Consider the following 13,166-nt stretch of genomic DNA (forward strand, 5'->3'; position numbering starts at 1 on the left):
CCCGTAGATTTATAAGGAATATTTTTTGAAGGATCTCCTGGGCTATTATCGTGAATTTTTAAAGAGTACTTAAAATAGAGTACTTGATATGAAAAAATTTTGAGACTTTTTAGACTAGTATAAAGCCAAACCTGTGGGACGGGACATAATTGCATATCATTCTTAAGGCTATATTTGAAAAAAGATACAACCTTTTTCTGGGTCTTTTAAAGATTAAATTTTCAAGGACTCGAGTTTTTTAAGAAGGTTTTTTTGAAACATCCACAGTGATTATGGGTTTGGGGATCTTCGCCCGTAGATTTATAAGGAATATCTTTTGAAGGACATACATGGTCATAGCCTTGGATTCTGAATACATTTTCAAGGACCTCTAAGGGCGTTATTGGAAATATTTTATATATATTTTAATTAAAAAAGGTTGTGAATTTTTAAGGACCAAAAGGACATTCCGGGCTATATTCTGGGTTCATAATCGTTGATTTTTAAGCTAATTTTTGTTAAGAACCTGCCGAGCAACAATGACGAATTTTTAGGAATATTTTTAAGGACCTTGTGGACAACAGTTGTGAATTTTTCCTGAATGATATGTTAGCTCGTAATCTTTATGGAATTATTTTTCAAAGGATCTCCAGGGCTATCCTGAATTTTAAAGAACGTTTTTGGAACGGCCTAGAGTACTTGAAATAAGAAGTTTCTGAGACCTTTTTTCAGTACCATTAAGGCTTATTCTAGTGTATTTTTAAGTCATTAGAAAAATTCAGGGCCATAATCGAGAAATTTTGAAGAATGATCTTGAAGAGCTAATCGGAACATAATCTTCATTCTTTTAAGAATACTTTTGGAAGGACCTGGATATATTCAATTGTCATTTTTTATACCCTCCATCGTACATAATATGGGGGAATATTAAGTTCCGTTTGTAACTTATCGAAATAATAATTTTAGACCTATCAAAATATAAATATTCTTGATCAGCGAAAAATTCTAAGACAGTTCAGCCCTGTCCGCCCATCTGTTGTAATCACACTACAGTCAAAACGAACTAAGATAGGAAGCTAAATTTTTGCAGAGATCAGTCTTTTGTCTGCAGGCAGGTCAAGTTCGAAGATGGGCTACATCGGGCCACGTTATCGTGTAGCCATATGGCGGTACCCGCCGATTTTCCGTATTTTGATGATTTTAGCCACATTTTGTAATGGAATTGTCTGAAATTCTACACATATAAATATAATATTGTAAGTGCGAGAGAGCTGTTATTAGGCATGTTTTTGAAGGAGCTAAAGGGTCAACATTTTGGATATTGGGAAATGCAAATGTGTTATCCTGAAAATTTTCTGAAAATTTAAGGTAAACTTCTATTGATCGGCCAACTACAATGGATGTGTTCGAAATCTCCTAATGAGGCCAATGGTCCTTCTAAAATGGGTTTAATGACTTATGGCCCGTACAAAGCCATGTTCAAGGGACAAGCATTTTTTTTTTTTTGTTTTTTTGAAAAGACCTCTAGAGTTTACGTTTAAGGTGCCCTGAAAGTCCTTCAAAATTACTTTCGAATGTCACATCGAAGGAACTATGGAAGTGATTCAAAATACTCCATAGAAATCTACCAGAATCTAAGGATAAGATCTTTAAAATAGGTAATATAAGTCCATCCCATGACCGAAAATATAAGTCCTTTACAATTACCTACAGAGTTCATGTCATAAATGACTTGGAAAAATGGATTTCTAAAGACATCCTTAAAGGTTCATCTTAGAGTAGAAGTTAGGAGAGCCATCAAAGTCCTTTTAAATAGCCAAAAATTTACGTTTGTGATCTAACTAAGCCCTAAAGGGCTTAAAGGGCTCTCTAAAAATTCACTCTAAAATCTATCGGTCCTTAAAAATCGGTCCATTTCAAAATCTATAATGGGACCCCTTGGTCCTTGAAAATATTATGTAAAAATGTACTTATTTCTTATTCTAGGACCTCATACATCCTTCGTTTAAAAATGATCTAAGTCCTTGAGAAATTAATGTTAGAATCTACTCTTAAAAGGCCTCCACACTCTTCATGTGTTGTTCGAATGTCCTTAATCGTCGAATGTCCTTCCAAAATATTTTTACAAAATTTTACTCCAAGAGAATCATTTTTTTTTTTTTTTGAATAATTTAGGGATTATTTATATGAAAGTCTACATTTATAAGTCCTTGAAAATGTATGCAAAAATTCTGGATAAAAAGAATATTTAGGTTATTCAAAAATTAGGATTTTCTAATCTCATATTTAGGGGCTTATCCAGGACCTTGAAAATTTCATTTAGAAATTCTTGTTCAAAGGTCGTCTAGAACCTTCAAAAGTAATTTTGAAATATAAATTTAGAGTTCCATATAAGTCCTCCGAGTATCATTAAAAAATCGTCACTTAGAAAGCCATCTTGGTCCTGCAACATTTATTAACAAGGACCTCTTTGATCCTTGAAAATTTTAAATTTAAAATCCAAGATTAAGGATCACCTATGTCCTTGAGAAATAAATCTTAAAAATACTCTTAAAAGGCCTCCATACCCTTCATGTGGAGTTCTGGTTCTCTATATAACCATCGAGAGTCATTCGAAAATTTTTAAAAATTTCTACTTGTTTATTTCGATTTTTTTTTTTTTTTGAAAAATTTCAAACAAGAATTGTTTTTTATACCCTCCACCACATGGAGGGTATATTAAGCTTGTTTGTTTAACGTTTCTAACACCTCGAAATATACATTTTAGACCCCACAAAGTATATATATTCTTTATCAGCATAAAATTCTATGTCGATTTAGCGATGTCCTTCCGTCTGTCCCTCTATCCGCCTGTCCGTCAGTGGAAATCACTATAGCTTCCGAACGAATTGAAGTAGATTGATAAAATTTTACCCAAATATATGCTATGTCTGCAGAACTTTTGGTATTGAAAATGGGCCATGTAGGCTCACGTTTTGGTATAGCCCCCATATAAGTGTTCCTCCCGATATTCGGTATTTTGTTGATTTTAGCGACATTAATAACCAGAATTCTTTCAAATTTGGTATTTGAAGTTCGTAATTGATACTACAGCCTAACACAGAAAATTGTCTGTGCAGATCCTCATCTTCGTATAGCCCCCATATAAGTGTACCTCCCGATATTCGGTACTTTGTTGATTTTAGCGACATTATTCACCGGAATTGTTTCAAATTTGGTATTTTATGTTCGAAGTGGATACTAAAGCCTATGACGGGAAATTGTCTGCGCAGGTCCACGTCTTCGTAAAGCTCCCATATAACGGTACCCCCGGATATTCGGTTCTTTGTTGATTGTAGCGACATTATTAACCGGAATTCTTTCAAATTTGGTATTTGATGTTCATAGTGGATACTAAAGCCTATGACGGAAAATTGTCTGCGCAGGTCCACGTCTTCGTATAGCCCCCATATAAGTGTATCTCGGGATATTCGGTTCTTTGTTGATTTTAGCGACACTATTCACCGGAAGTGTTTTAAATTTGGTATTTGATGTTCGTAGTGGATACTAAAGCCTATGACGGAAAATTGTCTGCGCAGGTCCACGTCTTCGTATAGCCTCCATATAAGTGTTCCTCCCGATATTCGGTATTTTGTTGAGTTTAGCCACATTATTCACCGGAATTGTTTCAAATTTGGTATTTGATATTCGTAGTGGATACTTAAGCCTATAACAGAAAATTGTCTGTGCAGATCTACTTCTTTGTATAGCCCCCATATAAGTGTTCCTACCGATATTCGGTATTTTGTTGAGTTTACCCACATTATTCACCGGAATTGTTTCAAATTTGGTATTTGAAGTTCGTAATGGATACGACAGCCTAACACAGAAAATTGTCTGTGCAGATCCTCATCTTCGTATAGCCCCCATATAACGGTATCTCCCGATATTCGGAATTTTGATGATTTGAGCTACATTATTCATCGGAATTGTTTCAAATTTGGTATTTGAAGTTCGAAATGGATACCAGAGCCTACGACAGAAGATTGTCTGTGCAGGTCCACGTCTTCGTATAGCTCCCATATAAGGGTACCTCCCGATATTAGGTATTTTGATACATTATTCACCGATTTTTTGTTTTTAAGTTTCGCATTTGAATATTGTAATGGCTTATGACAAAAGTTACCTATGCAGGTCCATGTCGTCGTATAGACCCTAATATAACAGCTATATTCGATATTTGTAAGATTTTAACAGAATTTTTAATGGATTTTATTGTTTTTTGAGAATTACCGAATTCGTTCCAAATGTCCACAATTCAAATTTCGGCCCGGCCGAACCAACAGCTTTTTTACTTGTTTTTTTTTTTTTTTGTTTTTGAAAATTCCATTTTGACATTTAAAATTTAATTCAATCTTTTTTTCATTCATTTGTGTTTGCAGATATTCGGCATTGAAGGGCCTTAAAAAGGATTCGCTTGCACAAAAACAACAATAAATAAGACGAGAAAGGAAGAGAAAGAGTTGGTAGTGAAAAAATCTAAAAAAAATAATCTGATAGCAGTTCCAAGCATCTGAAGCAGCAGGCGGCCAGCAACAACACTGACCACAAAAAAAAACCAAACCGCATTGGTCCTGCCAAAGGAGGCCTTAGAAAAATTACAATTTTCGCAATAATTCGGAGTGTTAAACACGTCGTGGTTGTCGTCGGTTACGCTCGATCTAGTCCTTGGTCGCCAGCCTAGTCCAAGTAGCGGTCGCTCGAAACCGTCATCGATATTACTCATTGCGGTCGTGTTCGTGGTCGTCGTCTTTATCGGATATTGGATATCGGAAATTGGAACGCCAAATCGTATCGAATTTGATTGTCTAAGTGTGAGTGTGTGTGTACGGGTGCGCGTGTGTCTGTGTGTCTCTCTTTCATTTCAAATGTTGTTGTCTGCTGGTAGCCACTGCAAACCGTAGCCGAATGCGAATCCAAATTACATGCAAAATAAATGGGTACAATGAGGCCAAATAAATACGATGTAAGTACGAAATAGATTTCAATTTTTTTTTTATTCATTCTTTTAAATTTTAAGTTCAACAACAACAACAACAACAAAAACTGAAAAAGAAAAAAAAAAAATGTTTCGAAATACACACCCACCTATGTATGTGTGTGTGTGTTTCCATGTATGTATGTGAGAGTGTAGTTTTGTAGGTCGACCCCACAAAGTCTATGGGTTTTGGGGTATTACATTTTGTGTGTGTGTGTGCTTTTCTGTGCTTCTTCTTCTATCTCTTATTGTCCTGTCTGTTATACCCATAAAACCACATGAGGTATTCGTAACATGGCGGGGGCTCAGAGGCGTAAAACGGAAACAGCTAAGCCACAACAACGCGACAGAAAGCCCTTCCAAAGGAAAAGAAGAAAAAAACAACAACCAAAAAATGACAAAAAAAAAAACCAAAGAAAAACCAACATCTGTGTTTGGCGAAAAAACACAGCACTAAAACGGATATGAAATGTTTCCTTTTTTGCCAAATGCACACTCACACCCATACTCACACCCCTTGAGAGCTCTACTCGAATCAGTGCCTTCGAATAACAACTGAACAACTCAATCATCATTCCAATGTGTCCTAAATGCCGTAATCGTCTTTTTTGTCATTTTTCTCTCGTTTTTAGTTTTCTTTTATTTCTTTTTTCTTGGTTGTTGTTATTATTTGTGTGGCAGTTTTTCTTTTTATTCCGGAAAAAAAGTGGATTTTCTCGCCTCAGTGTTTCCAGACTGTCTGTCTACAAGAATTCTTTTTAGCAGCTATGCCTTCTCCCCTTTCTTTGGTCGCCTTGTCTTGAGACGGATTTTTGTCGCAGATGATGATGATGATGATGAAGACGATAAAAATAGCTAATGGCTGTATTAAAAAAGCATTTTGTATTCAATTTAGTGAACTGAATTGAAATGAAATATTTGGAAATAAACAGGAAAGCAGGAATTCACATGACATATCCTGCCAAGATGTCCTGACTTTATTAGGAGGTGGTGGAGGAGAAGGGGGATAGAGAATATGAAAAAGTTAGAATTACACCAAAATTAGAATTTCATCAAAATAATAAAGATATAGAATAAAATTAAGGGAATCTCGACCCTTGGGTCTCAGATTTTTTTCTATAGAAAAAAATTCTCAGACCCTTGGGTCTCAGATTTTTTTCTACGGAAAAAAATTCTCAGACTCTTGGGTCTTCGATTTTTTTCTATAGAAAAAAATTCACAGACCCTAGGGTCTCAGAGTTTTTTTCTATAGAAAAAAATTCACAGACCCTTGGGTCTTCGATTTTTTTCTATAGAAAAAAATTCACAGACCCTTGGGTCTTCGATTTTTTTCTATAGAAAAAAATTCACAGGCCCTTGGGTCTTCGATTTTTTTCTATAGAAAAAAATTCACAGACCCTTGGGTCTTCGATTTTTTTCTATAGAAAAAAATTCACAGACCCTTGGATCTTCGATTTTTTTCTATAGAAAAAAATTCACAGACCCTTGGGTCTTCGATTTTTTTCTATAGAAAAAAATTCACAGACCCTTGGGTCTTCGATTTTTTTCTATAGAAAAAATTCACAGACCCTTGGGTCTTCGATTTTTTTCTATAGAAAAAAATTCACAGACCCTTGGGTCTTCGATTTTTTTCTATAGAAAAAAATTCACAGACCCTTGGGTCTTCGATTTTTTTCTATAGAAAAAAATTCACAGACCCTTGGGTCTTCGATTTTTTTCTATAGAAAAAAATTCACAGACCCTTGGGTCTTCGATTTTTTTCTATAGAAAAAAATTCACAGACCCTTGGGTCTTCGATTTTTTTTCTATAATAAAAAATTCACGGACACTTGGGTCTCAGATTTTTTATAGAAAAAAATTCTACGACCCTCGGGTCTTCGATTTTTTTCTATAGAAAAAAATTCACAGACCCTTGGGTCTCTCAGATCTTTTTCTATAGAAAAAAAATTCACAGACCCTTGGGTCTCTCAGATCTTTTTCTATAGAAAAAAATTCTCCGACCCTTGGGTCTCTCAGATCTTTTTCTATAGAAAAAAATTCTCCGACCCTTGGGTCTTAGATTTTTTTCTATAGAAAAAATTCACAGACCCTTGGGTCTCAGATTTTTTTTTATAGAAAAAATTCTCCGACCCTTGGGTCTCAGATTTTTTTTCACAGACCCTTGGGTCTTCGATTTTTTTCTATAGAAAAAAATTCACAGACCCTTGGGTCTTCGATTTTTTTCTATAGAAAAAATTCACACTTGGGTCTCAGATTTTTTTCTATAGAAAAAAATTCACAGACACTTGGGTCTCAGATTTTTTATAGAAAAAAATTCACAGACACTTGGGTCTCAGATTTTTTATAGAAAAAAATTCTACGACCCTCGGGTCTTCGATTTTTTTCTATAGAAAAAAATTCACAGACCCTTGGGTCTCTCAGATCTTTTTCTATAGAAAAAAATTATCCGACCCTTGGGTCTCTCAGATCTTTTTCTATAGAAAAAAATTCTCCGACCCTTGGGTCTCAGATTTTTTTCTATAGAAAAAATTCACAGACCCTTGGGTCTCAGATTTTTTTTATAGAAAAAAATTCACAGACCCTTGGGTCTCAGATTTTTTTCTATAGAAAAAAATTCACAGACCCTAGGGTCACAGATTTTTTTCTATAGAAAAAAATTCACAGACCCTAGGGTCACAGATTTTTTTCTATAGAAAAAACTTCACAGACCCTAGGGTCTCAGATTTTTTTCTATAGAAAAAACTTCACAGACCCTAGGGTCTCAGATTTTTTTCTATAGAAAAAACTTCACAGACCCTAGGGTCTCAGATTTTTTTCTATAGAAAAAACTTCACAGACCCTAGGGTCTCAGATTTTTTTCTATAGAAAAAACTTCACAGACCCTAGGGTCTCAGATTTTCAAAATTCACAGGCCCTTGGGTCTTCGATTTTTTTCTATAGAAAAAAATGCACATACCCTTGGGTCTCAGATTTTTTTCTATAGAAAAAAATGCACATACCCTTGGGTCTCAGATTTTTTTCTATAGAAAAAAATGCACATACCCTTGGGTCTCAGATTTTTTTCCATAGAAAAAAATTCACAGACCCTTGGGTCTTCGATTTTTTTTCTATAGAAAAAAATTCACTGACCCTTGGGTCTTCGATTTTTTTTTCTATAGAAAAAAATTCACAGACCCTTGGGTCTTCGATTTTTTTCTATAGGAAAAAATTCACAGACCCTTGGGTCTTCGATTTTTTTCTATAGGAAAAAATTCACAGACCCTTGGGTCTTCGATTTTTTTCTATAGAAAAAATGGCACAGACCCTTGGGTCTCAGATTTTTTTCTATAGAAAAAAATTCACCGACCCTTGGGTCTCAGATTTTTTTCTATAGAAAAAAATTCACCGACCCTTGGGTCTCAGATTAGAAAAAATGCACAGTCCCTCATATTTTTTCTATTAAAAAATTCTCAGACCCTTGGGTTTCATAATAGAAAAAATTCTCAGACCCGTGGGTCCTAAATTTTTTTTAGAGAAAAAAAATTCTCCGAGCCTTGTGTCCTAGATATTTTTTAGAGAAAAAAATTCTCCGAGCCTTGGGTCTTCGATTTTTTTCAATAGAAAAAAATTCACAGATACTTGAATCTTCGATTTTTATACCCTCAGCCATATGGCTACAGAAGGTATATATCATTTGATACGGCCAAAACGTGCCTAGTCGAAATAACGGTTTTAGACCCTAAGTCTCTTTGGACCTAATCCGTTTCAGAACATTTGGAGTCGATCTATCTGTCTGGCTGGCTGGTGCGCACGATAACTCTCGAAGGGTGTATCCGATCTGGTCCAAATTGGGTACATCGTAATATTTTTGTCAAACTTAGATCGAGTTCGGAGATGGGCAAGATCGGTCCACTCCTTCTAGTACCTCCCCCACAAAAGATCGAAATTTTCAAAAAATATATTTTTTGCACAGAAAGAGAAAGGATAATCCGATTTTGCTCCAACTTTGCATATCCTAATATTCGAGTCAGCGCTAGGTCAGGTGTGAAAATCGACATTATCGGTCCACTCCATCAAGTACCTCCCCCACAAATGGTCAAAATTTTGAATAATTACAACTATAATAAAATGTGATGTAAAAGTCCGATTGTCTTCAAATTTCACACATCCCAATATTTATATTAACCCAAGGTCTGGTGTTGAGATGAACAATACCGGTTCACTCCTTTTGGTACCTCCCCCACAAAATGTCGAAATTTTCAAAAAAAAAAATATATTTTTTGCACAGAAAGAGAAAGGATAATCCGATTTGGCTCCAACTTTGTATATCCTAATATTCGCGTCAGCGCTAGGTCAGGTGTGAAAATCGACATTATCAGTCCACTCCATCAAGTACCTCCCCCACAAATGGTCAAAATTTTGAATAATTACAACTATCATAAAATGTGATGTAAGAGTCCGATTGTCTTCAAATTTCACACATCCTAATATTTGTATTTACCCAAGGTCTGGTGGGAAGGAGGAATACATCGGTCCACTCCTTCTGGTACCTCCCCCACAAAATATTGAAATTTTGAGTACCCAGGAAGCTAATAAAACGCCAAATTAACATCCGATTCCATTTAGACTTGGCACATCTGTCGCAATAATTATATCATGTTTTTGGGTCCGATAGGAAATGGGCAATATTGGCCCATTCCTTCGGGACCTGCTCCATGGAGGGTCAAACGTTTGAATAATCTTAACACTAGTCAAAATATATTTAAATAATCGAATATAGGCTGAGGGTATATATCGGGTGGCAATACCGACTGATACTTTTTAACTTGTTTTCTATAGAAAAAAATTCACAGACCTTTGGGTCTTCGTTAGAAAAAAATTCACATACAATTGGATCTTCAAAACTCAATGCTTAGAATTTTTCCATAAGAAAATATTGTAAAAATTTAGGTCTAAGATTTTTTTTTGATAGGCAGATTCTTAGATTCTAGGCTCCGGAAAAATTCTCGTTCTTATTTTGTACTCACCTGAAATAAGTTTACACCCACATTATAAGGAGTGACTGTAGTTTACACCCATATTAAGACGTGGAAATAGTTTACACGTCATTATACGACTATAATATAGTTTACACCCTCATTATACCACTTGAATATAGTTTACACCCACATTATACAGCTGATCTATAGTTTTCACCCTCATTACACCACTTGAAAATAGTTTACACCTTCATTATACAGTTTGTGTATAGTTTACACCCTCATTTAAAAGCGTTTACATCCAACTTGAATGGTCTAAACTTAGATATACTCTCATTAATGCGAGAGTGAGAAGTGATCCAGGAGAAAAGAGTTTCAGTATAAGAGAGAGAGAGAGAGAGAGAGAGAGAGAGATGTTTACAACATTCATTTTCATTCTTCCATCTCCCGTCCATCTTCCATTGTGTAGGCTTCTCTACCATTCCTTCCATCCCTTTATCCTTAAAAATTACCTTCAGTTATTTCCAAATCCGCTGATGATTTACTTTTCATTAATTGAAAATAAGTTGCTGAGTCATTTTCTTACTTGGAATAAGTCTTATCTATTTCCTAGTCCTTGATTTTAATGATGTCCTTAAACCCCCCAAAAAAATCTAAAAATTATATCCCCAAAATTGTATATCTCCCCCCTATGATTTTCACTTGCTTAATTGGAATTACTTTGGTGAGAAGGTAACAAAAGTAGTACCCAAAAGTACTACTCAATACAAAACAAAAACAAAACACTTGTTATTATTCTTCTCCTTCTTCAAAAGGGACTAAAAATAAATATTAATTCTAGTTTATTTTTTTTTCTTTGATCTCCCCCAGCCCAATAATTTGGGGGGTAACTCATGTATATGGTTTCATTAATGACATATCCTATTAACAACCCCTTCCCCCTTTAAACCCTCCTCCACCTCACTTCGAACCCTTAATCATTAATAACCAAATTTCTAATGAGTTTCTAATGCGGCGAACCCTAGTTGCTGAAATCCCCCCACGAATATAAACATGAATCAAAATCCAACAACAAAACTACTTATCGGACGGTAAACATATCCTTCACTTTTAGATCGGCCGACTGATCGACCAACCCTTTTTGCAGATTTTCATTTTATTTGTGGGGGGAAATAATAAAATTGCAGGCCTTCCTACCAAGATGTTGGACGGAGGAAATAGAGAAGAAAAAAGTCCTCCACACAGCATAAAGATATCGACAACAAAAACAGCAACAACAGCAGTTAGAGAGTGATAGCAAAAAAAACGGCAACAGAAACAACAAAACTGACAACTGCCAATATGAAAGCAAACGATTTATTTGTTTTTGTTTATTTATTTACACATACATACGTTCGTTCGTATGTGTGCTGTGTGTGTGTTTGTTTGCTTATTGTAAAGTGTATTGAACCCCATCGTCTTTTTAATTTTTTGTTTTTTTGCTTTGTCGTACAATTTCCCCCACCGTCTCCCGTTCAAAACTAAGCTGCAGTTCTGCTGCTCTGGCCAAATGCCTTTGGGGCAATGTTTAGTATTTCATAGTTCCATATGTAACTGTAACTGTCTACAGTGCCACCATACCACCTCCCCCCCACCCCAAAAATGAAGGCAAAAGTGCAAAAAAAAGGCATCAGTTTTCTTCAAAGATAATAAATAAAGGCAAACCAACGAACACTTAGTCATCTGTATAAACACACACACACAAACATCACATATATGTGTATGTGTGTCCGAGACTAGCCATATTCTAAGGGGGAGACATCAATGGCTCTAGAAATGACTTTACACTGAGAGAAAAAAAGGTTCTCAGAGAAGAGAGCTTTTGATCAATGAGATCACATCCAAGGGTTTTGATGTGGGTGTAAATTGTATCCACGTGTTATAATGAGGGTGTGAAATATATCTACGCATTTAAATGTGGGCGTAAACTATATAAACGTGGTATGTGTAAACTATATGTACAACTTTTAAGGACGGTATAAACTATATCCAAGTTTTATACTGATTGTATAAACTATACCCAAGTGGTATAATGAGGGTGTAAACTATATCCACGCTTTTGAATGCGGGTGTAAACTACATCCAAGTGGTATGATGAGGATTCAAACTATATTCAAGTGGTATAATGAGGGTGTAAATTATATCCTAGTGGTATAATGAATGTGTAAACAATGGTGCAAACTATATCCACGTCGTATAATGAGGGTGTAAACTATATTCGCACTTTTAATGTGGGTGTAAACTATATGCAACTATATCCAAGCGGTATAATGAGGGTGGAAAGTTGTATAATGAGGGTGTAAACTATCTCTAAGTTGTATAATTAGGGTGTAAACTATAGCCAACTTGTATAATGGTATATCCAAGTGGTATAATGAGGGTGTAAACTATATCCTAGTGGTATAATGAGGGTGTAAACTATATTCAAGCGGTATAATGTGGGTGTAAACCATAGCCAAGTGGTATAGTGAGGGTGTAAACTATATCCAAGTAGTAGAATGAGGGTGTAAACTATATCCAAGTAGTAGAATGAGGGTGTAAACTATATTCAAGTGGTATAATGAGGGTGTAAACTATATTCAAGTGGTATAATGAGGGTGTAAACTGTATCCAAGTGGTATAATAATGATGTAAACTATATCCAAGTCTTTTAATGTGGGTTTAAACCATATACAAGTGGTATAATAAGGGTGTATACTATATCCAAGTGGTATAATGAGGGTGTAAACTATATTCAAGTGGTATAATGAGGGTGTAAACTATATTCAAGTGGTATAATGAGGGTGTAAACGATATTCAAGTGGTATAATGAGGGTGTAAACAATATCCACGCCGAATAATGAGGGTGTAAACTATGTACAAGTGGTATAATGAGGCTGTAAACTATAACCAAGTGGTATAATGATGGTGTAAAGTTGTATAATTAGGGTGTAAACTATATTCAGGTGGTATAATGAGGGTGTAAACTATATTCAGGTGGTATAATGAGGGTGTAAACTATATTCAAGTGGTATAATGAGGGTGTAAACCATATACAAGTGGTATAATAAGGGTGTAAACTGTATCCAAGTGGTATAATGAGGGTGTAAACCATATTCAGGTGGTATAATGAGGGTGTAAACTATAACCAAGTGGTATAATGACGGTCTAAACTATATTCACGCCTTTAAATG

General features: G+C 35.3%; 1 protein-coding gene across 1 annotated transcript in view; it reads left to right on the plus strand.

Moving 5' to 3' along the window:
• The first annotated feature begins 4,411 nt into the window (after positions 1-4,411).
• The window catches only part of LOC101891262 (uncharacterized), a 186,952-nt gene continuing 178,197 nt past the window's right edge, over positions 4,412-13,166 (plus strand). The window contains exon 1 of the mRNA XM_059126257.1: positions 4,412-4,984. Within this exon, the coding sequence (XP_058982240.1) occupies positions 4,983-4,984 (2 nt within the window). The 5' untranslated portion in view covers positions 4,412-4,982. The remainder of the gene's footprint in view (positions 4,985-13,166) is intronic.

Source organism: Musca domestica, unplaced genomic scaffold (genome assembly GCF_030504385.1).
Source record: "Musca domestica strain aabys unplaced genomic scaffold, Musca_domestica.polishedcontigs.V.1.1 37, whole genome shotgun sequence".
In the NCBI taxonomy this organism is placed as follows: domain Eukaryota; kingdom Metazoa; phylum Arthropoda; class Insecta; order Diptera; family Muscidae; genus Musca; species Musca domestica.